The 25049-nt window shown below is 45.1% G+C and overlaps 1 protein-coding gene across 1 annotated transcript in view; it reads right to left on the reverse strand.

Moving 5' to 3' along the window:
• Positions 1-869: 869 nt before the first annotated feature.
• Positions 870-25049, reverse strand: part of LOC117809065 (interleukin-1 receptor accessory protein) — a 29126-nt gene continuing 4946 nt past the window's right edge. The window contains exons 3-13 of the mRNA XM_034678760.1: positions 24912-24997; positions 17742-17940; positions 16874-16957; positions 14619-14844; positions 14360-14528; positions 14204-14275; positions 9212-9341; positions 8835-8983; positions 7523-7666; positions 5248-5391; positions 870-2671 (exon numbers count right to left, since the gene is read on the reverse strand). Of these exons, the coding sequence (XP_034534651.1) occupies positions 2223-2671; positions 5248-5391; positions 7523-7666; positions 8835-8983; positions 9212-9341; positions 14204-14275; positions 14360-14528; positions 14619-14844; positions 16874-16957; positions 17742-17940; positions 24912-24997 (1852 nt within the window). The 3' untranslated portion in view covers positions 870-2222. The remainder of the gene's footprint in view (positions 2672-5247; positions 5392-7522; positions 7667-8834; positions 8984-9211; positions 9342-14203; positions 14276-14359; positions 14529-14618; positions 14845-16873; positions 16958-17741; positions 17941-24911; positions 24998-25049) is intronic.

Here is a 25049-nt window from a genome sequence, read left to right on the forward strand (position 1 = left end):
CTCCGAGCTCTGACTTCCTGTTACAGACCGGATGGCGTTGTGACGTATGAAAAACACTGAAAACTGAAACGGCTGGTTTCAGCACACATTTACAGAAAGGTGGAGAAATCAGAACAGGGGCAGAATGGAGTCTTTGACTGTTCAGGGGGTTTGTAGACAGGGACACAGATTTCAGGGAGAGGACCATTAAAAAGTCCATTCTGCATGATATGTCACCTTTAACATTTTCACCACAGTGTCAACAGGCAGAGACGGACTGCAGATAGTATATCTCTCTTGTGGACACATTTAGGAAGAATCAGTGATTTCACACTTTGAAGAAAATAACTGTGTTTGGTTTTAGAACTTAATTAACTTTCAACCTCCGCTCTAAAAATGTGAGTCCAATGTGGAAGTGTTATAAACTGCAGTTCATGGAGGATCCACTAGAGGCTGGCTCTGGAAGTACAGGAAACCACACACACACCCATTCAAAGAGCTGATCTTTACAGCATTAATAAACATGTTTACAGTCTGGTTCAAAAGACCAGTGGAGTCTGGATAGATCATTCGTCCATCAGCACACACTGTACGGGGGTGAGCTTATTCTAATGTGGCAATTTCAAAGATATTGAGATTACAAGTCGTCCAATGAGAGGCACAGCTGACTGGACTGACAGGAGGGAACACTGTAGCTGTTGGCGAGGAGGCTCAAAGCCCCGCCTCTTTACGTCACAAGCACTCGACAGCAGCAATATGGCCGCCACCGCCGACTGGCTTCAAAACAGCTCTTCAGAAACAGATGTCTATGGTTTCAACCATGTGAGCATTATTATCCTAACTGTGTATTTTACATGTGTGTACAAATGGCAGACATGGAATGAGAAGCATTGAGATGAATGATGATTCATTTATTCATAGAAACAAAATAAAATAAACAGTCAAAGTGCAACTTTACAAAAATACTCCTCTCTTTAAAAATGTCTAAAAATAACCTTCTCTGTTTGTATTTTTGAAATAATAGAACTCGATACCACTCATTCAATTTAGCCTAAACTAGATAAACAACATGAAAATAAGAACACTTCCTGAAAGTAGTGGAACACAGTCATCGCAGCATTTTACATGGATAACGGCGGTTTACTTGGTAAATACATAAAGCTGTTTTCTTTAAGTTATAACATTAAAACTGTGAATCTCTCTTTATGCAGACGACACCAAACTGTGCATCGAGCTGACATTCATCATCCTCTGAGGATGAATCTGATTTAATCAATCCTTCCAAAGGGTTTAAATACTCTTTAAAGTCTACCACAAGGTCTCTGTTACACTGCTGCTCTTATTGAGTAATATAAACACTGATAAACACCAGAGCACTTCACACACACACACACACACACACACACACACACACACACACACACACACACACACACACACACGAGGAATGATTCATGGTTATAATGCTGGTATGAAATGAAATGAAATACTGAGACTGAAGGAAGGTTTATGAAAATGAAGAAGTCAGTGATGTGAGGAGCTCGTTCAGTTCTGAGTCTGCCTCCAGAAATGTCTTCAGGAAGCTGCAGATTATTCTTAAGGTCTGATAAATCATGAAATGTTTAAACTCCTGTTTTCAGTCTCAGACTTTACGTCTTTGAAGCTCCTCAGATTAAATACTCGTCTGTTCCTGGTTTCTTAAATATCTCTAGATTACAAAAACCAAAGAGGTTCAAGCTAGTGTCCATCTTCAGTCTGTGTTTATGAGACTCTGTGCATTCATTTAAGGTCCTCAAAGGGTTAAAAATAAACAATTAAACCTCCTTGACTCTACAGCGCCCCCATCAGGTCAAATGTATGTCCTGCAAAGAAACATGATAAGGACTGAATACCAGCCAGCTGCTTCATGAAGCAACGTCCTGCAGCCTGTCCGTGCAGCTCTGTGGAGACTGAGACAGAGCTCCCTCAGGTCCCTGCAGAGCTCCTTCAGGTTCCTGCAGAGCTCCTACAGGTTCCTGCAGAGCTCCGTCAGGTTCCTGCAGAGCTCCGTCAGGTTCCTGCAGAGCTCCCTCAGGTCCCTGCAGAGCTCCTTCAGGTGCCTGCAGAGCTCCTTCAGGTTCCTGCAGAGCTCCGTCAGGTTCCTGCAGAGCTCCGTCAGGTTCCTGCAGAGCTCCGTCAGGTTCCTGCAGAGCTCTGTCAGGTCCCTGCAGAGCTCCGTCAGGTCCCCACAGAGCTCCCTCATGCTACCCTGCACAGTTCAGGACCTTGTGTGGCTCCTTGACGGTGTTGGTGATGAGTCCGGACTGAGAGTTTGTGCTGGTCTGACTGAGCAGCCTCATCAGAGCCCCCTCCTTCCCGCCCCCCACCTCCTCCTCGCCGCCGACCCTCCTCACGGGTAACTCCACCCTCAGCCTCTTCCAGAAACGGGACGTCAGCTCCTTGGACTTGTCCCCCTGCCATCGAACCAGCGCCAGGGCCACCCGGGCTCTCCTCAGCTCCCTGACCCAGACCTGCCTCTGGACCGGCTTGTACTGGACCAGGATCACCCGCAGGTGCCCGCCACGAGCCATGCCGTCGATGCCGGCCTTGAGCTCCAGCAGAGCCTGGGAGCCCTGAGAGGCGTAGCCCGGGCTAACAACCACCAGGACACGGCGGCTACGAGCGACGAAGCTCAGAGTCTCATCAGTGATGGCTGCAGAGAGAGAGGAGGGGGGGATGAAGGATGGGTGAGGGATGGAAGGATGGAGGGTGTTTCTGCATGTGTGTCTGATTTTGGTTTGAGTCAGTGAAGGCAGCATGAGCAGTGTTAGCAGCAGAGCTAACCCAGCTGGAGTCAGAGAGAAAGTCAGAAAAGAAGAGGAAAGGTGCATTTGGACCAAGAGCCCCGGGGTCTTTTAGCCCCCAGAACTACTTTCCCCCTGAACTAAAAGGTTCCTGGTCCCCCATTGTTGTCTGCGTTTGGACCGCGGGCTGAAGTCCCGGGTAGATTGTGTAAATCAGGCCAGTGACGTATGGAGGGAAAAAAGTAAATGCACTACACCACCAGACCAGTAGAGGGCAGTAACACAAAGAGGAATGCCATTCATCACAGATGGAAAAAACAATGACTGTGAATGATTTTTGGAAAAATTTGAAAAAAAAAATTTGGGAAAAAAATGTTGACAAAAAAAAAAAATTTGACAAAAATTTAGAAAAAAAAAATTTTGACAAAAAAATTTTGACAAAATTTTTTTGAAAAAACATTTTTTTTTTTTTTAAATTTTTTCAAAAGTTTTTAAAAATTTTTTTGGGAAAAATAAAAAAAATGACGTGAGTGAGAGGAGATAAGAGCGAGTAGCAAAGACGTTTCAACACGGCTTTAAAATCCTTTTGAACTCAAAAAGCCGTGATCGCAGAGATCGGCCGGTGTTTTGGTTTAAACGGCGACCCTGTTAACTGGAGACTCTCAGCCGGATGCATCCCTCATAAACGTCTTTAGACCATCATTAAATATCTGATGAGGATATTTTGAAATCTTAATAAAAACTAAACTAGTTTGCATTCCCAGGAACTCCCTCTGTGTTTCAACAGCTGTGTAAACTCCACAAACACTGACACGTTCAGCTGAAGGTCTCCAGTTTACAGGGTCACTTTTAAAAGCGGAACACCGGGAGGAGAGACGCATTCACGGTGGGCTGAGAGAAGACTACTGTTACAAGCTGCTAAATCAAGAGAATCACAGCTTCTTCTTTTGAAAAGTACACACACATACAAAAAAGATAGAACAAATAAAAACTAATGAAAGAAAGAGAAATCAAGAGAATCACAGATGTGTGTGATGTTATTGTGGACGGAGGGAGGAATAATAACACTGAGGTTAATCTACCAATCAGACACCTTCAGCATCGCAGGCCCCGCCCCCTGAAAGTCCCAGGACCTATGTAAAGTACTACCCCCCTAGCAGGGGCTTTTAAACACAATCAGTTAAAAAGAGCAACAGAAGAAGAAGAGCGTAGGATGAAGCAGCAGGAAGCAGAATAAGTGTGCACACGTTCAAATATAGTCGTGATGATAGAGTGAGGGTGGAGTGTTGTGTACCATGCTTCTGCAGTTATGTAGTTTATGTGTGTATTGTGTTGTAGTAGGAAGGAGTGTGTGTTGTAGTACAGGTGAGTGTGTGTTGTATTGTGAGTGTGTGTTGTGTAACAGGTGTGTGTGTGTTGTAGTGTGTGTTGTGTGTTGTGTAACAGGTGTGTGTGTGTTGTGGGTCAGGTGAGTGTGTGTTGTGTAACAGATGTGTGTGTGTTGTGGGTACAGGTGAGTGTGTGTTGTGTAACAGATGTGTGTGTGTTGTAGTGTGTGTGTGTGTGTTGTGTAACAGGTGTGTGTGTGTTGTAGTGTGTGTTGTGTGTTGTGTAACAGGTGTGTGTGTGTTGTAGTGTGTGTTGTGTGTTGTGTAACAGGTGTGTGTGTGTTGTAGTGTGTGTTGTGTGTTGTGTAACAGGTGTGTGTGTGTTGTGGGGTCAGGTGAGTGTGTGTTGTGTAACAGGTGTGTGTGTGTGTTGTGTAACAGGTGTGTGTGTGTGTTGTGTGTGAGGTGTGTGTTGTGTGTGTGAGGTGTGTGTGTGTTGTGTGTGAGGTGTGTGTGTGTGTTGTGTAACAGGTGTGTGTGTGTGTTGTGTGTGAGGTGTGTGTGTGTGTTGTGTGTGAGGTGTGTGTGTGTTGTGTGTGAGGTGTGTGTGTGTGTGTTGTGAGGTGTGTGTGTGTTGTGTGTGAGGTGTGTGTGTTGTGTAACAGGTGTGTGTGTGTTGTGTGTGAGGTGTGTGTGTGTTGTGTGTGAGGTGTGTGTGTGTTGTGTAACAGGTGTGTGTGTGTGTTGTGTGTGAGGTGTGTGTGTGTGTTGTGTAACAGGTGTGTGTGTGTGTTGTGTGTGAGGTGTGTGTGTGTTGTGTGTGAGGTGTGTGTGTGTTGTGTGTGAGGTGTGTGTGTGTGTTGTGTAACAGGTGTGTGTGTGTGTTGTGTGTGAGGTGTGTGTGTGTTGTGTGTGAGGTGTGTGTGTGTTGTGTGTGAAGGTGTGTGTGTGTTGTGTGTGAGGTGTGTGTGTGTTGTGTGTGAGGTGTGTGTGTGTGTTGTGTAACAGGTGTGTGTGTGTTGTGTGTGAGGTGTGTGTGTGTTGTGTGTGAGGTGTGTGTGTGTTGTGTAACAGGTGTGTGTGTGTGTTGTGTGTGAGGTGTGTGTGTGTGTTGTGTAACAGGTGTGTGTGTGTGTGTATGTGAGGTGAGTACTCACTCCCTCCCGGCAGACTGTCCCGGTCAAAGATACAGACAGAGTACCCGAGCTGGTTCTCCAGGACTGAGCGCAGAGTGGACAGAACAAACTGTTCCTCCTCGCTGTTCCTCGCATACGAGATGTACACGTCGTACTCCTTATCATCTGAAAACACACACACACACACACACACACACACACACACACACACACACACACACACACACACACACACACACACATGAATGAAGACATGTTTCCACACCTTTATCTGCACAGGAAACCCAGTCAACACTTCTCTCCATCACTGAAACCCCCGGACCGATCTGATCACCACAGAGACTCGACACGCACGAATCCTCCTGTGGAGTTTTTGTGGTTTTTAAACTCAGAGGGGGGTCAGTCCTGTGATTCAGGTCTACGTTACTCACAGTGTGTGTGGGGGGACAAACAGGACTTCAGTGATCTGATCCACCCGAGGAGAGCAAAACGTGATAACCACGACTAATCAAAGTCCAACATCACATGAACGCACCGCTTGTGCAACTTTTCAACACGAGATAAGAATTCAAGTTTATGGAACCACGACAGGAAACAAAGATACAAAGTGTCAAAGTCCAGCTCATGCTTCAGACGTCAGAGTTTCCATGAAGGCAACATGCTTTTAATATGAAGTCACAAACAGTGAGACCTCTCTTTCCACCCCTCCTCCTTCCTGCTGTGTCTGATTTAATCAGTGTCATATGTCTCTTATTCTCCTCTATCCCTCTCTCCAACACGGTCTCAGATTCAGATGTGTGTCTAACATGAGTCTGGTCCTGCTGGAGGTTTCTGCCTGTTAAAGGAACTTTGTCCTTGCCACTGTAACTAGCTAAATGCTGCGAGGTGCAATGCTCATGATGGACTAAGGTGGGGTCAGACTGAGTCTTGGTCTAGACCTGCTCTGTTTGTAAAAGCGTCCTGAGATGATGTTTGTTGTGATTTGGTGATTTTCTGTACGCCGGGGTTCTTTGCTGATGTTCTCCCTGCCTTGGCTTTTCATGAATGCACTTGAAAGAGATTGGAGGTGTGCTCTCCCCACCTCAGGCTTTGGCATTCCACGTAGGCACATGGAAGGACAGGGAGCTCCTAGAACAGAGTCATAACTTCCATCCATCCATCCATCCATCCATCCATCCATCCATCCATCCATCCATCCATCCATCCATCCATCCATCCATCCATCCATCCATCCATCCATTTGCCTCCTCTTATCCGGGGTCGGTCGGGGGGGGTAGCAGTCCAAGCAAATTGACCCAGACATCTCTCTTTCCAGCTCCTCCTGGGGAATCCTGAGGCGATCCCAGACCAGGTGGGAGATATAATCCCTCCACCGAGTTCTGGGTCTTCCCCGGGGCCTTCCCCAGTTGGACGTGCCCGGAACACCTCTAAAGGGAGGCGTCCGGGAGGCATCCTTATCAGATGCCCGAACCACCTCAGCTGACTCCTTTGGACGCGGAGGAGCAGCAGCTCATAACTTACTGCATGTAAATAAATAACTCTTTTGATGCATGGTCCTGACCGAACCTCCCTCCAGGAGAGACTAGTCCCTGTTTTATACGATCTGTGTGTAGACCAGCTGTTCTTATCGGCAGCATCGGCCCCTGAAGGACTCAGGAAGTCCTGTTCCACCGCTGCAGGCTGAAGAAATCTCTGAGAGTAATTCAAAAACTATTTTGTCTAAATTAGTTTTGTCGACTCCAAGAAACGTAAAATCCATCCCAAACAGCAGAATCCTCCTTTAAAGGTCCTCGTTAAAGTTTAACTCCACACCCTTATTTTAAAGTTTCTCTGGCGAGGAGAGTCTGGAGGGACGCCGCGCTCGTGTCTTTGAGAGTTAAAAGCTCGGCCGTAAAAACCCTCTGGCAGAAGTTCTCCTCACATCCACGCGGTCACGGAGCTGATTGGATAAATCTGGCAGCTCGTCTGAAGAAGTTCCACTTTCTTCTGTTCCTCAGATTCAAAGTTTTAATTATCTAAATGCTCCGACTGCAGCCCAGAACAAAACGCTGTCGTTAAACTGGAGACATTTAGTACCAGGATGTAAAACTGATGGAGGTGAGGAGACAGGATTTTAGTTATCTGGCAGAAAAGCTTCATTTCTCTGACTTCTCCTCCAGAGAGCGTTTGTTTATCACAGAGGAGGAGCTAAAAACACGACACATCCAATAACTCCTCAACCTGAGGCGTCCTAAAGGAGGGTGAGGTTCAGCAGAGCAGCAGATAGTCAGACCTAAAGGGGTCACCTGTCCCGTACCTGTGTGTCTCTCATCGGTGCCGAACCAGGAGCGGTAGAGGAGCAGCAGCTCCAGCCAGAAGACGTGATACACCACGAAGAGCAGCAGCATGAGGACCAGGGTCACCCCGAGACCACATCCCAGCTCCACCGACGGCAACGACACTGAAGAAAACAACAACAACAACGTCATGATGCAGATTAGTCCAAAGTCCAAAGTCCAGCTTTGTCAGGTCTGTCCTCAAGAGGAGAAGAAAACTACGTCTACAATGTTTGTTTGTTGAATGGAGGTCTATGAAAGAGGATTAGAGACACTGATGTTTCTTTAGCTCTGACCTTCTTCATGGAATGTTCCATTTGTTCTCAGAACTCTGACATCATCAAAGACAGAACTCTGACATCATCAAAGACAGAATTCTGACATCATCAAAGACAGAATTCTGACATCATCAAAGACAGAATTCTGACATCATCAAAGACAGAACTGTGACATCATCAAAGACAGAATTCTGACATCATCAAAGACAGAATTCTGACATCATCAAAGACAGAACTCTGACATCATCAAAGACAGAACTCTGACATCATCAAAGACAGAATTCTGACATCATCAAAGACAGAACTGTGACATCATCAAAGACAGAATTCTGACATCATCAAAGACAGAACTGTGACATCATCAAAGACAGAATTCTGACATCATCAAAGACAGAATTCTGACATCATCAAAGACAGAACTCTGACATCATCAAAGACAGAATTCTGACATCATCAAAGACAGAATTCTGACATCATCAAAGACAGAACTGTGACATCATCAAAGACAGAACTGTGACATCATCAAAGACAGAATTCTGACATCATCAAAGACAGAACTCTGACATCATCAAAGACAGAACTCTGACATCATCAAAGACAGAATTCTGACATCATCAAAGACAGAATTCTGACATCATCAAAGACAGAACTCTGACATCATCAAAGACAGAACTGTGACATCATCAAAGACAGAATTCTGACATCATCAAAGACAGAATTCTGGAGTCCTGTCTTTGATGATGTCAGAATTCTAGAACACCTGCTGTTGCTCTCCATACAGACTGTTCTTCCTGCTGACACCTGATTGGTGGAAACTACTCAGACTACAGACAGAGACCAGACCAGGTCCTGTGTCTCCTGGTTTCTTGTGAATGTCTGCAGGATGAGCTGTCAGAGAGAGCAGGTAAGACTGAAAGAGAGTTTCAGTCTTCTGTGTGACGTGATGATGATTTGACTACCCTGTGAGGAGACCGGGACACAGATTGATTATGTGAAGCTGTGATGGTTTCCTCACCCTCCTCCTCCAGCTGGGCTCTGCGGGTCCTGAAGCCTCTCTCGTTCCTCAGCGAGCAGTTAAACTCCCTGCTCAGGTCTTCAGACTGGAAGTCTTTGATCACCAGCACGCTCTCCTCCGTCCGGTCCCCGAGGTTGTAATTCACCTGTCTGTGAGCAAACACACACACCTCGTATATTTCAGAATAACGACACAGGCAGAGGCCGTGAATCACGGAGCGTCAGATCCTCAGTGAGTCTGAAGATTTAGTCCTGATCCAGCAGACCTGCTGAGCTGATATATTTACATTTAAACCTCTGACTCGTACTTTATGATATTATTAATAAGTGTAGCGTTCGGCTCTCCTACAGCTGAGAACAAACTGAGGTTTCATTCACCCGTTGGTTCTGGAGAACCTGTGCTGGTCCGGGTGTTTGTCCAGCGTCTTCCCATCAACCGTCCACCAAATGTCCCATCCAGACTCCAGGTAGGGGAACAGACCTCTGCAGACCAGACGCACCTCCGTGTCTGACAAACAACAACAACCTCAGATTAACACTTTAACACATCACTGATGTTTACTGTATGAGATGTATTTCATATCTTTATGATTATTTAACCCTCGCTTTGTTCCTTTAGTGCCTCTTTGTGGTCACTTTGTTCTCTTTTGGGTTGTTTGTTGACTACTCGTATCTGAAAGAGCTCATAGTGTCCTATTCCCCCTCTAGACCTCTACGCTCCAACATGCAGGCCTGCTCCTCGTACCTAAAGTCTCTAAAAGTAGTATGGGAGGTAGAGCCTTCAGTTATCAGGCCCCTCTCCTTTGGAATCATCTACCAGTCAGGGTCCGGGAGGCAGACCCCCTCTCTACTTTTAAGAGTAGGCTTCAAACTTTCCTTTTTGATAAAGCTTATAGTTAGAGCTGGATCAGGCTTGGACCAGGTCTTAGTTCTGCTGCTATAGGCTTAGACTGACACACTGGGATCCTGTCTTTCCCTCTCTCTCCTCTCTCTGCCTGTCTCTCACTTTAACTCTTCCTGTCCCATTAAAGTTACTAACCATAGACCTTTCTGGAGTCCCTGAGCTCCCTTGTCTCGTAGGTTCCTCTGGATCTCTGCTGCTGTGGACGTGGTCCAGACTCCAGCTGCTACAACTACTACTATCCGTCTCCCCACTATCATCTCTCTCTCTCTTCATCTCCCTCTATCCCTCTCTCCAACACGGTCTCAGCAGATGTGTGTCTAACATGAGTCTGGTCCTGCTGGAGGTTTCTGCCTGTTAAAGGAAGTTTGTCCTTGCCACTGTAACTTGCTAAATGCTGCAAAGTGCTCTGCTCATGGTGGATTAAGATGAGATCAGACTGAGTCCTGTCTGGAAGATGGGACTGGATCTGATCCGGTCTTGATGTTGGGTCTTTGTTAATAATAGAACATAGAGTCCGATGTAGACCGTCTCTGTTTGTAGTAAATATGTTTGATTGAAGTTAGTAAGTTTGTCGATGTGATCTTAAAATGCTCTGCAGTCCGACATGTTCATTTAAAGCTTCTCCAGTATCCGTCTCATTCAGAGCGCTGGCTGTAATATCTCTGTTCTGACTGTTCACATCCATCAGCAGTAATAGACCCCGCACACACACACACACAGGGTGTGAGTGTGTGTCGTGTGTCCGTACATGCTGTAACGTCTCGTCCTGTTTTATGAACGCTCTCCTGCTGCCTTCACTAATCCTGTCCGGACCATTAACTCTCTGAATGTTTGAATCTCGTCTGAGTCGCTCCCAGGAAAAACCAATTTAAAAGAAGTTGTTGGCAGAGGAGGAGCAGCCTCTCCATCACTGACGGAGCAGCTTTATGAAAGGAGGGAGCAGCTGCAGGTGGAGGAGGAGGAGGAGGAGGAGGAGGAGGAGGAGGAGGAGGAGGAGTGTCATAATAACACAGAGGGGAGGAGACTCTGCTGCAGGCTCCATCTGGATACACTGATCTACCTGAGGCTGCAAATATACAGGTAACCAAATCCTTCATTACACTAAACACGCAGTGACTTCCACTACAGAGTCATGTCTGTGTTTAATGCAGTGACTTCCACTACAGAGTCATGTCTGTTTCTAATGCAGTGACTTCCACTACAGAGTCATGTCTGTTTATAATGCAGTGACTTCCACTACAGAGTCATGTCTGTGTTTAATGCGGTGACTTCCACTACAGAGTCATGTCTGTGTTTGATGCAGTGACTTCCACTACAGAGTCATGTCTGTGTTTAATGCAGTGACTTCCACTACAGAGTCATGTCTGTGTTTAATGCAGTGACTTCCACTACAGAGCCATGTCTGTGTTTAATGCAGTGACTTCCACTACAGAGTCATGTCTGTGTTTAATGCAGTGACTTCCACTACAGAGTCATGTCTGTTTTTAATGCAGTGACTTCCACTACAGAGTCATGTCTGTTTATAATGCAGTGACTTCCACTACAGAGTCATGTCTGTTTTTAATGCAGTGACTTCCACTACAGAGTCATGTCTGTGTTTGATGCAGTGACTTCCACTACAGAGTCATGTCTGTGTTTAATGCAGTGACTTCCACTACAGAGTCATGTCTGTGTTTAATGCAGTGACTTCCACTACAGAGTCATGTCTGTGTTTAATGCAGTGACTTCCACTACAGAGTCATGTCTGTGTTTGATGCAGTGACTTCCACTACAGAGTCATGTCTGTGTTTAATGCAGTGACTTCCACTACAGAGTCATGTCTGTGTTTAATGCAGTGACTTCCACTACAGAGTCATGTCTGTGTTTAATGCAGTGACTTCCACTACAGAGTCATGTCTGTGTTTAATGCAGTGACTTCCACTACAGAGTCATGTCTGTGTTTAATGCAGTGACTTCCACTACAGAGTCATGTCTGTGTTTAATGCAGTGACTTCCACTACAGAGTCATGTCTGTGTTTAATGCAGTGACTTCCACTACAGAGTCATGTCTGTGTTTGATGCAGTGACTTCCACTACAGAGTCATGTCTGTGTTTAATGCAGGGACTTCCACTACAGAGTCATGTCTGTGTTTGATGCAGTGACTTCCACTACAGTCATGTCTGTGTTTGATGCAGTGACTTCCACTACAGAGTCATGTCTGTTTATAATGCAGTGACTTCCACTACAGAGTCATGTCTGTGTTTAATGCAGTGACTTCCACTACAGAGTCATGTCTGTGTTTGATGCAGTGACTTCCACTACAGAGTCATGTCTGTGTTTAATGCAGTGACTTCCACTACAGAGCCATGTCTGTGTTTGATGCAGTGACTTCCACTACAGAGTCATGTCTGTGTTTAATGCAGTGACTTCCACTACAGAGTCATGTCTGTGTTTAATGCATTGACTTCCACTACAGAGTCATGTCTGTGTTTAATGCAGTGACTTCCACTACAGAGTCATGTCTGTGTTTAATGCATTGACTTCCACTACAGAGTCATGTCTGTGTTTAATGCAGTGACTTCCACTACAGAGTCATGTCTGTGTTTAATGCATTGACTTCCACTACAGAGTCATGTCTGTGTTTAATACAGTGACTTCCACTACAGAGTCATGTCTGTTTAATGCAGTGACTTCCACTACAGAGTCATGTCTGTGTTTGATGCAGTGACTTCCACTACAGAGTCATGTCTGTGTTTAATGCAGTGACTTCCACTACAGAGTCATGTCTGTGTTTAATGCAGTGACTTCCACTACAGAGTCATGTCTGTGTTTAATGCAGTGACTTCCACTACAGAGTCATGTCTGTGTTTAATGCAGTGACTTCCACTACAGAGACATGTCTGTGTTTGATGCAGTGACTTCCACTACAGAGACATGTCTGTGTTTGATGCAGTGACTTCCACTACAGAGACATGTCTGTGTTTAATGCAGTGACTTCCACTACAGAGACATGTCTGTGTTTAATGCAGTGACTTCCACTACAGAGTCATGTCTGTGTTTAATGCAGTGACTTCCACTACAGAGCCATGTCTGTGTTTAATGCAGTGACTTCCACTACAGAGTCATGTCTGTGTTTGATGCAGTGACTTCCACTACAGAGTCATGTCTGTTTATAATGCAGTGACTTCCACTACAGAGTCATGTCTGTGTTTAATGCAGTGACTTCCACTACAGAGTCATGTCTGTGTTTAATGCAGTGACTTCCACTACAGAGTCATGTCTGTGTTTAATGCAGTGACTTCCACTACAGAGTCATGTCTGTGTTTGATGCAGTGACTTCCACTACAGAGTCATGTCTGTGTTTAATGCAGTGACTTCCACTACAGAGTCATGTCTGTGTTTGATGCAGTGACTTCCACTACAGAGTCATGTCTGTTTTTAATGCAGTGACTTTCACTACAGAGTCATGTCTGTTTTTAATGCAGTGACTTCCACTACAGAGTCATGTCTGTTTTTAATGCAGTGACTTCCACTACAGAGTCATGTCTGTGTTTAATGCAGTGACTTCCACTACAGAGTCATGTCTGTGTTTAATGCAGTGACTTCCACTACAGAGTCATGTCTGTGTTTAATGCAGTGACTTCCACTACAGAGTCATGTCTGTGTTTAATGCAGTGACTTCCACTACAGAGTCATGTCTGTGTTTAATGCAGTGACTTCCACTACAGAGTCATGTCTGTGTTTAATGCATTGACTTCCACTACAGAGTCATGTCTGTGTTTGATGCAGTGACTTCCACTACAGAGTCATGTCTGTGTTTAATGCAGTGACTTCCACTACAGAGTCATGTCTGTGTTTAATGCAGTGACTTCCACTGCAGAGTCATGTCTGTGTTTGATGCAGTGACTGTCAGCTTGTTGAGGTGTGTTTATAGGGGGCGTGTTTTAACTTGTGTTTAGGATCTCTCCTCTCTCTCTTGTTTCTCCTCCGTCACTCTCGGGTGGAGGTAATCTGCTCCAGCAGTCGTTTAGAGTAAACAGATCTCCGTCAGTCTAAATGCAGTGAGCTTGTTCACAGAGTCCTTGCTGATGGATCAGGAGCTCCTGTTTCCCTGAGTCTCTCTGGACGGCGATGGATTGAGACAGGAATTTAAAATCCATGAACAGATCAATAAAAGCAGAGCCAGTTTCCTCCTGCGAGCTCGACACGGGGAACACTATGAACTGCTTCAGTGGAGGAACGGAGGGGTGGATTCAGGGGTTTAAATTTAACATTTTAGAAAAATATAAATAAATAAGAGTTGGAGAAATATCTTCACAAAGAAATCTGAAATGCTGCAGCTTCTTAAAAACAGTTTAAAATGATGGAATATGAAAACTTAGTGACTGTTTTATTTAACTTCTTGTATTTTGAGTAAATTAAGAATAACTGTATTTTTTCTGGACCTTTACTAGTTCTAGTGTGATTTGATGTGACGTCCTCTCACCTTGCCTGACGCTGAAGATCTGTCCCTCAGCCGGTTGGAGGATGGTGGGCTCTTTGGGCAGAGAGGACGGGTCTGAGGGGGAGAACCAGAGCTCAGTTAGGGGTCATTAAAGTGATGAGAGCTGCAGTATGAGGAGTAGGACTGAGGGCGTCTCACAGACTGCCGTGACGTTGACGCTCCGGGTGAAGTTCAGGGTCTTCCCTCTCCTCTGGTAGTGGACTGTGCAGAGGTACAGACCCTGGTACGGACGCAGCATGAGGTGGAACTGCAGACTGGCTCCTTTCTGCTGCCGCTGCGTGTTCCAGAACGGGTACTGATCGCAGCGCTGAGACACAGAGGACGACACAGAGGGGTCACATTTAGGGAACAGACTTCTAAAGACATCAGGACTGAGACGGGGACGGGGACGTCTTACCGAGGTCTCTGGCGTCTGGTGGTACCAGCTCACGGTGGGCGAGCCGTCGGCTATCTTGGCGGCCTCCTGCAGGTCCGGACAGTGGAGCGTCTTCCCTTCCTGGAGAGGGATCACCACCTGACTTGTTGCGCCGACAGCCGGTAGCCCGCAGGAGTTTCCACGGGCGACCTCGTCACGCTGCAGGACGGTCAGACGCATGGCGATCTTACTGCAGGACGACTTGTTGCTGCAGAGACACGAGACACCAGAAACTCAACATGAAGCTCTCTGATTGGATGTTAACTCTAGCGGGGCTCCTTGAGGCTGGTGGTTTGATTCTCATTGAGAAAAAAGAGGTCAACGTCAGACACACAGACGTCACCTCAGCGCTGTGAGCGTCCCACGCAGAGGAAGCAGGATGTGGCTGACCTCAGAGACAAACTCTCACACAAGTTACACCCTTCAAACTGTTTCCTGATCCTCAGCTCAGCAACTGAAAACTCCCCCCTTATCAAACACGGTGACGTCACTGGATTTATCCCAGAGTGACTCATTGATTTGTGTTTGGACTTTGTCACACTTTCCCTGAAACCAGCTGCTGCTGCTCTCAGACGCCCTCGCTGTGTTTAGATTAGCTCTGCTCTCGGGTCGACCAACAGCATGATCCCTCAATCCTTCCAATGCTGCCATAACGGCACCTAAAGGACCTAACGTGTCTTTTAGGTGCATTTGGACTAAGAGTTCCGGGGTCTTTTAGCCCCCAGAACTACTTTCCACTGAACTAAAAGGTTCCTGGTCCTCCATTGTTGTCTGCGTTTGGACCGCGGGCTGAAGTCCCGGGAAGATTGTGTAAATCAGACCAGTGACATACGGAGGAAATGGAAGTAAATGCACTACACCACCAGACCAATACAAAAAAAATTGACAAAAAAATTTGACAAAAAAAAATTTGACAAAAAAAAATTTGACAAAAAAAAATTTGACAAAAAAAAATTTGACAAAATTTTTTTTGACAAAATTTGACAAAAAAAAATTTGACAAAAAAAAATTTGACAAAAATTTTTTTGACAAAAAAAAATTTGACAAAAAAAAATTTGACAAAAAAAAATTTGACAAAAAAAAATTTGACAAAATTTTTTTTGACAAAAATAAAAATTGATAAAAATAATTTTTGACCTGGTACCCTGGGTCCACCGGTTGAAAAGCGCCTTTACTGACCAATCAAAATCAAGAAGGGGCGGGACTTCTTAAGTCAACTTCATCACCAACAACAGGGACCAGGGTTTGTAGCTGGAGCTGCACATTGAGCCTCCTGAGTTCATCACCAGCAGTAAAAGTTGCCCATCATGCATTTCAGCGTCTCCGTCACAGAGTGAATTAAAGTGATGCTGTAGGCCGGTCTGAGAGCACGGACCAGGACCCTGTACTGATTAAATTTGGAGCTCTGTGACCTTTGACCTCCTCTCCGCAAATGAACTGATCCTGTTGGCGAGTGTCACTTGCCGGTCTGGACCGTCTCCAGCTGACGGGTCACATCTCAGCCCCTGAATCTCCATTTGAGTAATCCGGGGAGCGAGAGGCGGCAGATCTTCAGACGCTGGCGGAGCCACTTTGTCTGATTAAGACCGGAGACGGAGGATCGGAGCGCAGAGAGTTTATCTCTGAGGGACCAGAACCTGAAAACACCCGGGTCTCTTTTTTTAGTTCACTCATTCTATCAGTTTGTTTCTCTGGGGGACCCGGGGGACTCCAGATCCAGATCCAGATCCAGATTCCCTCTGGACAGGAAATATTTGGAGTCTGCTGCAAATTCTCTGTGGTGTCACAGAAGGACGAGTCCCACTCTGACTCTGGTCTTTAATGTTTGACACACTCAGCTCTCATGAAAGAATAACAAACTGTAACATATAACACATATATAACATATAACACATGTATAACACATATATAACATATAACACATATATAACATATATAACATATAACATATATAACACATATAACACATATATAACATATAACACATATATAACACATGTATAACACATATATAACACATATAACACATATATATAACACATATATAACATATAACACATGTATAACACATATATAACATATAACACATGTATAACACATATATAACATATAACACATGTATAACACATATATAACATATAACACATATATAACATATAACACATATAACACATATATAACATATATAACATATAACACATATATAACACATATATATCTGTGTCTCTGTGTCTCACCTCAGCAAACAGATGTAGAGTCCGCTGTCGGAGGAGACGGCCGGCTGCAGCCACAGTCTCTCCCGGTCTTTGCTGAATCTGGTGCTGCAGAGAGAATCAGAGAGAACCACATCGGACTGTGAGGACCATAAATCAGATACTGTTCAATCAGAGAGACTTTAGACCAAACTGTGATGTGTTCAGGGACCCTAATCGAGCCGCTCGCCTCCCAAACACCATACATCCTGTCTGAAGGGAGATCGTTACCAACACCTCATCCTGGAGTTACTCTGAGAGTCTCCATCGGCCTGAAGGACCCAGAAACACCACAGAACCCTGATCCACATAAACCTCCCCACTGGACATTACACTTAGAGATCAAAGCAGTAGAATGAGGTCAAAGCAATAGAATGAGATCAAAGCAGTAAAATGAGATCAAAGCAATAGAATGAGATCAAAGCAATAGAATGAGATCAAAGAAATAAAATTAGATCAAAGCACTAGAATGTGATCAAAGCAATAGAATGAGATCAAAGCAGTAAAATGAGATCAAAGCAATAGAATGAGATCAAAGCAATAGAGAGGTAGAGACAATAGAAAAGAGTAAGATATATAAATGTTAATGAAGCAGTAGAATAAATAAAGGCCGGCTCTCTGTGACTCTGAATTTGACCTTCATGTCTTTAAGGACCATGACGGGTTAAATCAGCTCAGGAGGACTATTTTCTTGTAGACCTCTATGAACAATCAGGCTGATTTCACAACCAGAGGAGTCGCCCCCTGCTGGACAATCAAGGGTTTGCAGGTTTGAGAAACTTCTGTTAACATCCACCTTGTACACACAGTCCATGGTGGAGAATCAACCAATGAGAACTCCCCGAGGCCGTACCTGTACTTGATGGGGTTCTCCAGGTCCTGACCCTGTGGGACGTGGTACCAGACGAGGTTGTGCCCGGTGCTCTGGGTGGAGGAGTAGTTGTAGACGGAGGGATGAGAGAAAAGAGGACAGGACAGCCAACCAGCATCCCCCTCCACGACTGAGACCGCCCCCTGGTTGGACTCCCCCCAGTCATGTGCACACACAGGCTCTGAGGGAGGGAGATACCGAGGGTTAGTTCTACAGACATGTATCCATCCACCCAGAAACGTGTGTGCATCATCTGCAAAGAAGTAGTCCCTGAAGGCAACTCCCTCACAGGACTCCCACTCTGTCCTACAGGCTGCCTCTACCTCCAATGTTTCCAGTGGAACTTTCCCTTAAAAACAAAAACTGTGAAACACTGTAAACCTTCCACTTTAGTTACATGAAGTTCACTTCTTTAAAACAAAGCTGTGTCTAAAAATGTCTTCTCGATTTACTACATTTAATGAGCCAGTCTGTTTAGCTACTTGAGAAACGACCACGTGTTCAGATCAGAGTGGAGAGAAATGATCCCCTCCAGGTGAGTCTGCAAAACAATCACTGTCAGTTTTCATTCATCCTCCAGCAGAGCCCCCTTCATCTGTTAGTGCTGAGTCTCAGTTTCACTGTAAACAGTTCCACAGAGTCTTCCCTCTGGCTTCCTTCAGCGGTATGAACCTGAAACAGAAACTGATGTTCTTGTGATGTTCTTGTAATTAACGGGTCTTCAGTTTGCTGAAATAACAACATCATGATGCAGATTAGTCCAAAGTCCAAAGTCCAGCTTTGTCAGGTCTGTCCTCAAGAGGAGAAGAAAACTACGTCTACAATGTTTGTTTGTTGAATGGAGGTCTATGAAAGAGGATTAGAGACACTGATGTTTCTTTAGCTCTGACCTTCTTCATGGAATGTTCCATTTGTTCTCAGAACTCTGACATCATCAAAGACAGAATTCTGACATCATCAAAGACAGAATTCTGACATCATCAAAGACAGAACTCTGACATCATCAAAGACAGAACTCTGACATCATCAAAGACAGAACTCTGACATCATCAAAGACAGAATTCTGACATCATCAAAGACAGAATTCTGACATCATCAAAGACAGAATTCTGACATCATCAAAGACAGAACTCTGACATCATCAAAGACAGAATTCTGACATCATCAAAGACAGAATTCTGACATCATCAAAGACAGAATTCTGACATCATCAAAGACATGATGTCAGAATTCTAGAACACCTGCTGTTGCTCTCCATACACTGTTCTTCCTGCTGACACCTGATTGGTGGATACTCCTCAGACTACAGACAGAGACCAGACCCCTTCTCTACAGGATTTCTAGATTACTGTAAATGTTATGTAATCTGTAGAGATCAGTTTAATATGAAGCATCCTTTAGCCCCGTGTGAGTTAGCATGGCGGCCCCGTCCATCAAGCTAACAACATCTTTCATGGTTACCGACACAGTTTGATTGTCCTGCGGAGGATTTCAAGTCTTGGTGCAAACGAGTCAATTAACCCTGAGATAATTAACAAAGAACCGTGGCTTCAGTTATGGAGCTCTTTTTTTAACTTGATCATTATAAGGATGGAGCGAGCTGACGGAGGAGTGGTGGGACATCTCCCTCTCTCTCTCGCTCTCTGGACGCGGTCCAGGCTCTTGGTGCGGCTCTGATTGAGAGTTTTTATGTGAGAATCAAACAGAGCTTAGTGGATGTCATCGTTAACTGGCCTTGTTAAAGGGACGTTATTACACTTCCATCTCATTAAAGGATTCCAGCACAGAGGGCAGCCGCTCCATTAAAACCCTGAAACTCATCTGAGCCCGGCGCCTGGTGCACAGGAACCACAGCAGTCAGGGAGAGGAGGCCGGGCTTTATGTGAGATTAAACTCAATCTGCAGCCTTCATTGATCACAGCGGAGACGTTTATCTCAGACACTGATGGAATGAAGAGATCGGAGGAAGGGATGACTAAACAGAGAAGGAGAGACAGAAACAGGCGGATGATATCTTTGGGCTGATGTTTGACCCATGACTTCATGCTGAAAATATCCCACAGCTCTGAGATTTAATGTCCTCAGGCTGAGAACATTCAGAGGAATTCCAACATCTGCTTCAAATTTACTGCAACTCAATCTCACTTCTGTTGTTCTGCTGAAAACAGGAGTCGGAGTTTCAGCTGTGAGTGTGTCTACCACCTTTCTGTTAGAGAGGAGGATGAGTCAAAACACCAGAAACACTGATGATGATGAAGACGTCATGGATTCAAACCATATCCTGTACATTAAATGGAAGTTCTTCAGAGTTATGAAGATGATCGTCAGCGGTCGCCATATAGGAAATGCTGACTCAAACCAAGCAGCAACCTCAGACTGCAAGAATTGAAGCCCATGAGGAAGTGTTAAAAACTGCAGTTCATCGTGCGTCCACTAGAGGCTGCAGAAACACCAGCAATAATAATAATAATAAAGTGGGGGTACATGGGTTCTGAATGTGTCACGATGTGGGTCAGGGTTTCAGGGTTTTTATCCAACATGGCTGAGTTCTGGATTTATCACGACATGTTTCTGAAGGTTTGAAAGAAAAGATCAAACAACAGAGTCAAAGTCGACCTTTGGTTTCTCAGCCGCCTTCATGGAGCTTTGAGTCGGGCACGCTGGCAGCCATGTTGGTTTTCTGGAGAAGTGGCCATGTTTGAATGAAGGGGGAGGGGCTGGAGAGGAGGGAGGGGTTAGCGAATGCTAAAGCTACACAGCCTGCGTCCAAGCGGCAACCTGCGGCCACGACATTCAAAGCTAATGTATAAGTGTTCAAAACTGCAGTTCATCGTGCGTCCACTAGAGGCAGGCTGCAGAAACAGGAAACCACATACACACCCATTCAAAGAGACGATCTTTAAATAAACATGTTTACAGTCTGGTTCAAAAAACAGTTTATGTCTGAAGAGCTCATTTAAATATATATATAAGATATTAAAGTTACGAGTTTTGCCCAAATAAGGGCGTGGCTGACTTGACTTGACAGTTGGGAACACTGTAGCTGTTAGCGAGTAGGCTAAAGCCCCGCCTCTATACCTCACACTAGCTCCACAGAAGTTAGGTTGAGTTCAGCATTTCCAATATGGCTGCTGCTGATGATCGGCTTCAAAACAGGGCGGAGACTACGTCCATTTATTATACAGGATGTAAATATATACGATCTAAGACGAAGCAGAGAGGTGGAGTTGAGGCGGGCCTTTAGCCTCCTAGCTTACAGCTACAGTGTTCCCGCTTGTCAGCCGAGTAAGCCACGCCCCTAATTATACAAAACTCTTTACAACTTTAATATCTTCAAAAATATCCAGTCATTATAATTCAGCCCGTACAGTGTGTGCTGAGAGAGAAATGAGCTCTTCAGACCTGAACATGTTTATTCAAAGATCGGCTCTTTGAATGGGTGTGTATGTGGTTTCCTGTTTCTGCAGCCAGCCTCTAGTGGAAGGAACTGCAGTTTATAACACTTCAGCATGGGCTTCAATTCTCAAAACCAGAGGGTGCTGCCTGAATCAAACTAACCAGCTACAGCTGAACCACGTCTCAATGAAAACAGCCCGGGTCACTACAGAGCGCTATAATAAAGCCTCAGGGTTACGATGCGTCTCTCACTGCAGAACTCTGGATGGTGTTTGTTCTCTACAGGGACGTCTGCTGAGTCTCTTATCTCTGAGTTTATGACGACGCTTCAGGAAGCAAAGATAAGAAACGTCTCTTTAATGAACACGTTCAAAAAAAGACACTATAAACCACCGACCGGTCACATCCTGATCACAGATTCAACCTCTGAACTTTGATTCCATCGACCGACGGTTTCAGCTCTGACTCAAGGTTTCAGTCTTTCACTGATCAATCACACTCACATACACACACACACACACACACACACACACACACACAGGTCTCTAAGTCCTCATTTATAATGGATGAGTTAATTAGACGGAGGCTGAAGATGATGACTGTTCAATACAGGATGATAACAGTGATGACAGATGTTGTCTTTAAAGGCGGGCCGGCTCCCCTGAGTCTGAATAACAGACTTCCTCAAACACTTCAATCAGACCGTCCTCTCATTACGCTGATGATTCAGAAGAAGAGTCCAGCAGTGATTAACTCTGAGCACCAGAAGAGAAAGGAGACCAGAAAACTGATCTTCAGGACCAACGCAGGAAAATATCCAGATTCTGCAAAAGAACCAAAAGAGTCGGAGGAACCAGACGCTGCTCCAGGATCTTTCTAGAAGAGCCCCAAAGGATGGTTTAACCCCAGCAACTTAAACCACTTAATGATGCCATGAACGTAGAAGCACCTCAAGAAACTCTGATGATCAATCTTTAAATCTGACATCTCCAAAGAACCTGCTCAGAATCACTTTCTCCTCCTTAAGGTGTTTTTCAAAGGTCCCGGGACTTTTGTGGGGCGGGGCCTGCAATGCTGAACGTGTCTGATTGGTAGATTAACCTCAGTGTTTTTATTCCTCCCTCCGTCCACAATAACATCACACACATCTGTGATTCTCTTGATTTCTCTTTCTTTCATTAGTTTTTATTTGTTCTATCTTTTTTGTATGTGTGTGTACTTTTCAAAAGAAGAAGCTGTGATTCTCTTGATTTAGCAGCTTGTAACAGTAGTCTTCTCTCAGCCCACCGTGAATGCGTCTCTCCTCCCGGTGTTCCAGTTTTAAAAGTGACCCTGTAACCTGGAGACCTTCAGCTGAACGTGTCAGTGTTTGTGGAGTTTACACAGCTGTTGAAACACAGAGGGAGTTCCTGGGAATGCAAACTAGTTTAGTTTTTATTAAGATTTCAAAATATCCTCATCAGATATTTAATGATGGTCTAAAGACGTTTATGAGGGATGCATCCGGCTGAGAGTCTCCAGTTAACAGGGTTAAATTTTTTTAGACAGGCTCCGGGTCAACTTTGTTGTCATTTTTTTTTGTCAAATTTTTTTTTTGTCAAATTTTTTTTTGTCAAATTTTTTTTTTGTCAAATTTTTTTTGTCTAATTTCTTTGTAAATTTTTTTTTTTTGTTAAATTTTTTTTTGTCAAAATTTTTTTTGTCAAAATTTTTTTTGTCAGAATTTTTTTTGTCAACATTTTTTTTTTGTCAAATTTTTTTTTGTCAAAATTTTTTTTGTCAAATCTTTTTTTGTCAAATTTCTTTTTTTCAAATTTTACCAAAAACCATTCACAGTCAGATTGGACAGATACCGCTTATCACCCAAAACACTAATTAAACATCTTGAAGAACTACAGAAGTGTCCCCTTCTCCAAGAGGGTAGAATCTCTGCAGCAGCTCAGGAACTGAACTCTAGAGGGACCAGAGGGTCCTTTACGGTCCACAGCCTCAGTTTGAGACCCCTTACTCTGAGACAGTCTCATCCCTGCTGGCTCCTCGAGATCCTGAACACTGAATGCTGGATTAATGGAGGCTGAGTGTGTGTGTGTGTGTGTGTGTGTGTGTGTGTGTGTGTGTGTGTGTGTGTGTTGGTAATTGACCTGTCAGGTTTTACCAGCCGGAGTATTAGTCTTTCTATTAAAACCCTCTCCAACATCCATCCACCTCCTTCTCCTCCTCCATCCATCCATCTCCACTAATACCTCCTGCCTCATCCCTACATCCCCCCAGTTCACCCCGAGCACTACAAGCCCACCCCCAAACCTCCTCCTCCTCCTCCTCCTCCTCCTCCACCTCACAGGTTATCCATCCATCTATCCTGCTGCAGAGCTCTCTCTCTTAAAGAGGTTTCAGTTTGAACCTGGTCCGTCACAGAAGATAAACCGGACCAGGTCTGACACTTTGGGCCTGTTAAAGGAACATCAGGGTGTCGTCGGCATACTGAATGTTCCCTCACTTTGCTGGTTCTGTAAGCTCAACGTTTAAATTCATTCAAGGCTGCAGGAAGTCCCGCCCCCTCTTGTTTTGATTGGTCGTGACTACTTCACCAGTCTTAAGGCGGGTTAACAGAGATACTTGTGGACCTGCTCGATGGGTCAAACTGTTCTGAGTTTCATGGGACTAAACTGAGTCTGACCCTGTACCCTCTTCTACCTACAGATCCACGTCTCAAACACAACCGGTCTACACTTCCACATCCTGTCCCATGCTCACAGATCCAGCAGTTATCATGCAGCCATGAGAGACGACACTGTGGTCGTTAGTTTGAACCGATAAGTCGAGACAATGGTCATCAGAAGAGGAGACTGGGACGCTGTTCTTCCCCCTCCTGGACCTGGTTTTAAGAGCATGAAGTGCTCGGCTGGGAACAGGAAGTAGGAACCAAAAGGCAGACGCACACTCACACATCCACTCCCACCCTGACTAATCAGGTTTAAATGACCCGCTAAGGGGAGAAGATACGCTGGATTGAGTTACTGCAAATGTTCCCCGGAGGCGGTTCACGGTACTGCAACAGGAAATCAATCAAGTCCGTTATTACTTATTAATTCAAACATGGAGGTTTTTAAACTGGTGGAACGTCCCAGAGCCTGAGCGGAGACGTGCACGGCCTCCCCTGGATGTGAGTCCACGCCTCATTAAACCCCCACAGAGTGCGTCTCAGCAGTTTGTGGCTGAAATAACCAAAACACCTCCGGGGGGTTCGCTCAGCGTTACAGGATGTTATTCACACACATCCCATCAACACCATCCATCCTCCTCCTCCTCTCTATCTCCTCCTCTCCTCACATCCATCCATCCTCCTCCAAACAGACCTCCCACATCCTCCCCCACTCCTCCCCCGTCCTCTCCTCCACACTCAGACAGCGTTACAAATGACCCTCCTCTCTCCGGTACCATCCATTCCTCGTCCCACGGGGCGAGGGCCTCGGCTTTAATTAACCCCGCGTTCTGCAGAGCTGCACCGAGCCAGCGAGAGGATTTCTCCCCTTCTATGAGCTCCACAATGTGGGAGGTGGGACATACTATTATGATTTAAACCTCCTTCACCTGCAGAGGGAATCCACTCACACGTGATGAAAGCGTGGGAGCTGACGGTGCTGCAGGGGCGGCCTTTCAGAGTCAAGGTCAGACTCAGAACCAGGTCTTATTAAAGAGCGGATTCTAATCCACCTGCAGGGTCAGAGGAAAAACTGAGACAGATTTCAGACCTACCGGTCGCCTCGCTGGACTGACTGACAGCCGGTGAGACTCCAGACACCACGATGAAGAGGAAGAGGAGGGTGGAGATGAAGGACGCCCTGCAGAATACAAGAGAGAGAGAGAGAGAGAGAGAGAGAGAGAGAGAGAGAG

The sequence above is a fragment of the Notolabrus celidotus genome, unplaced genomic scaffold, assembly GCF_009762535.1.
Source record: "Notolabrus celidotus isolate fNotCel1 unplaced genomic scaffold, fNotCel1.pri scaffold_223_arrow_ctg1, whole genome shotgun sequence".
NCBI lineage: Eukaryota > Metazoa > Chordata > Actinopteri > Labriformes > Labridae > Notolabrus > Notolabrus celidotus.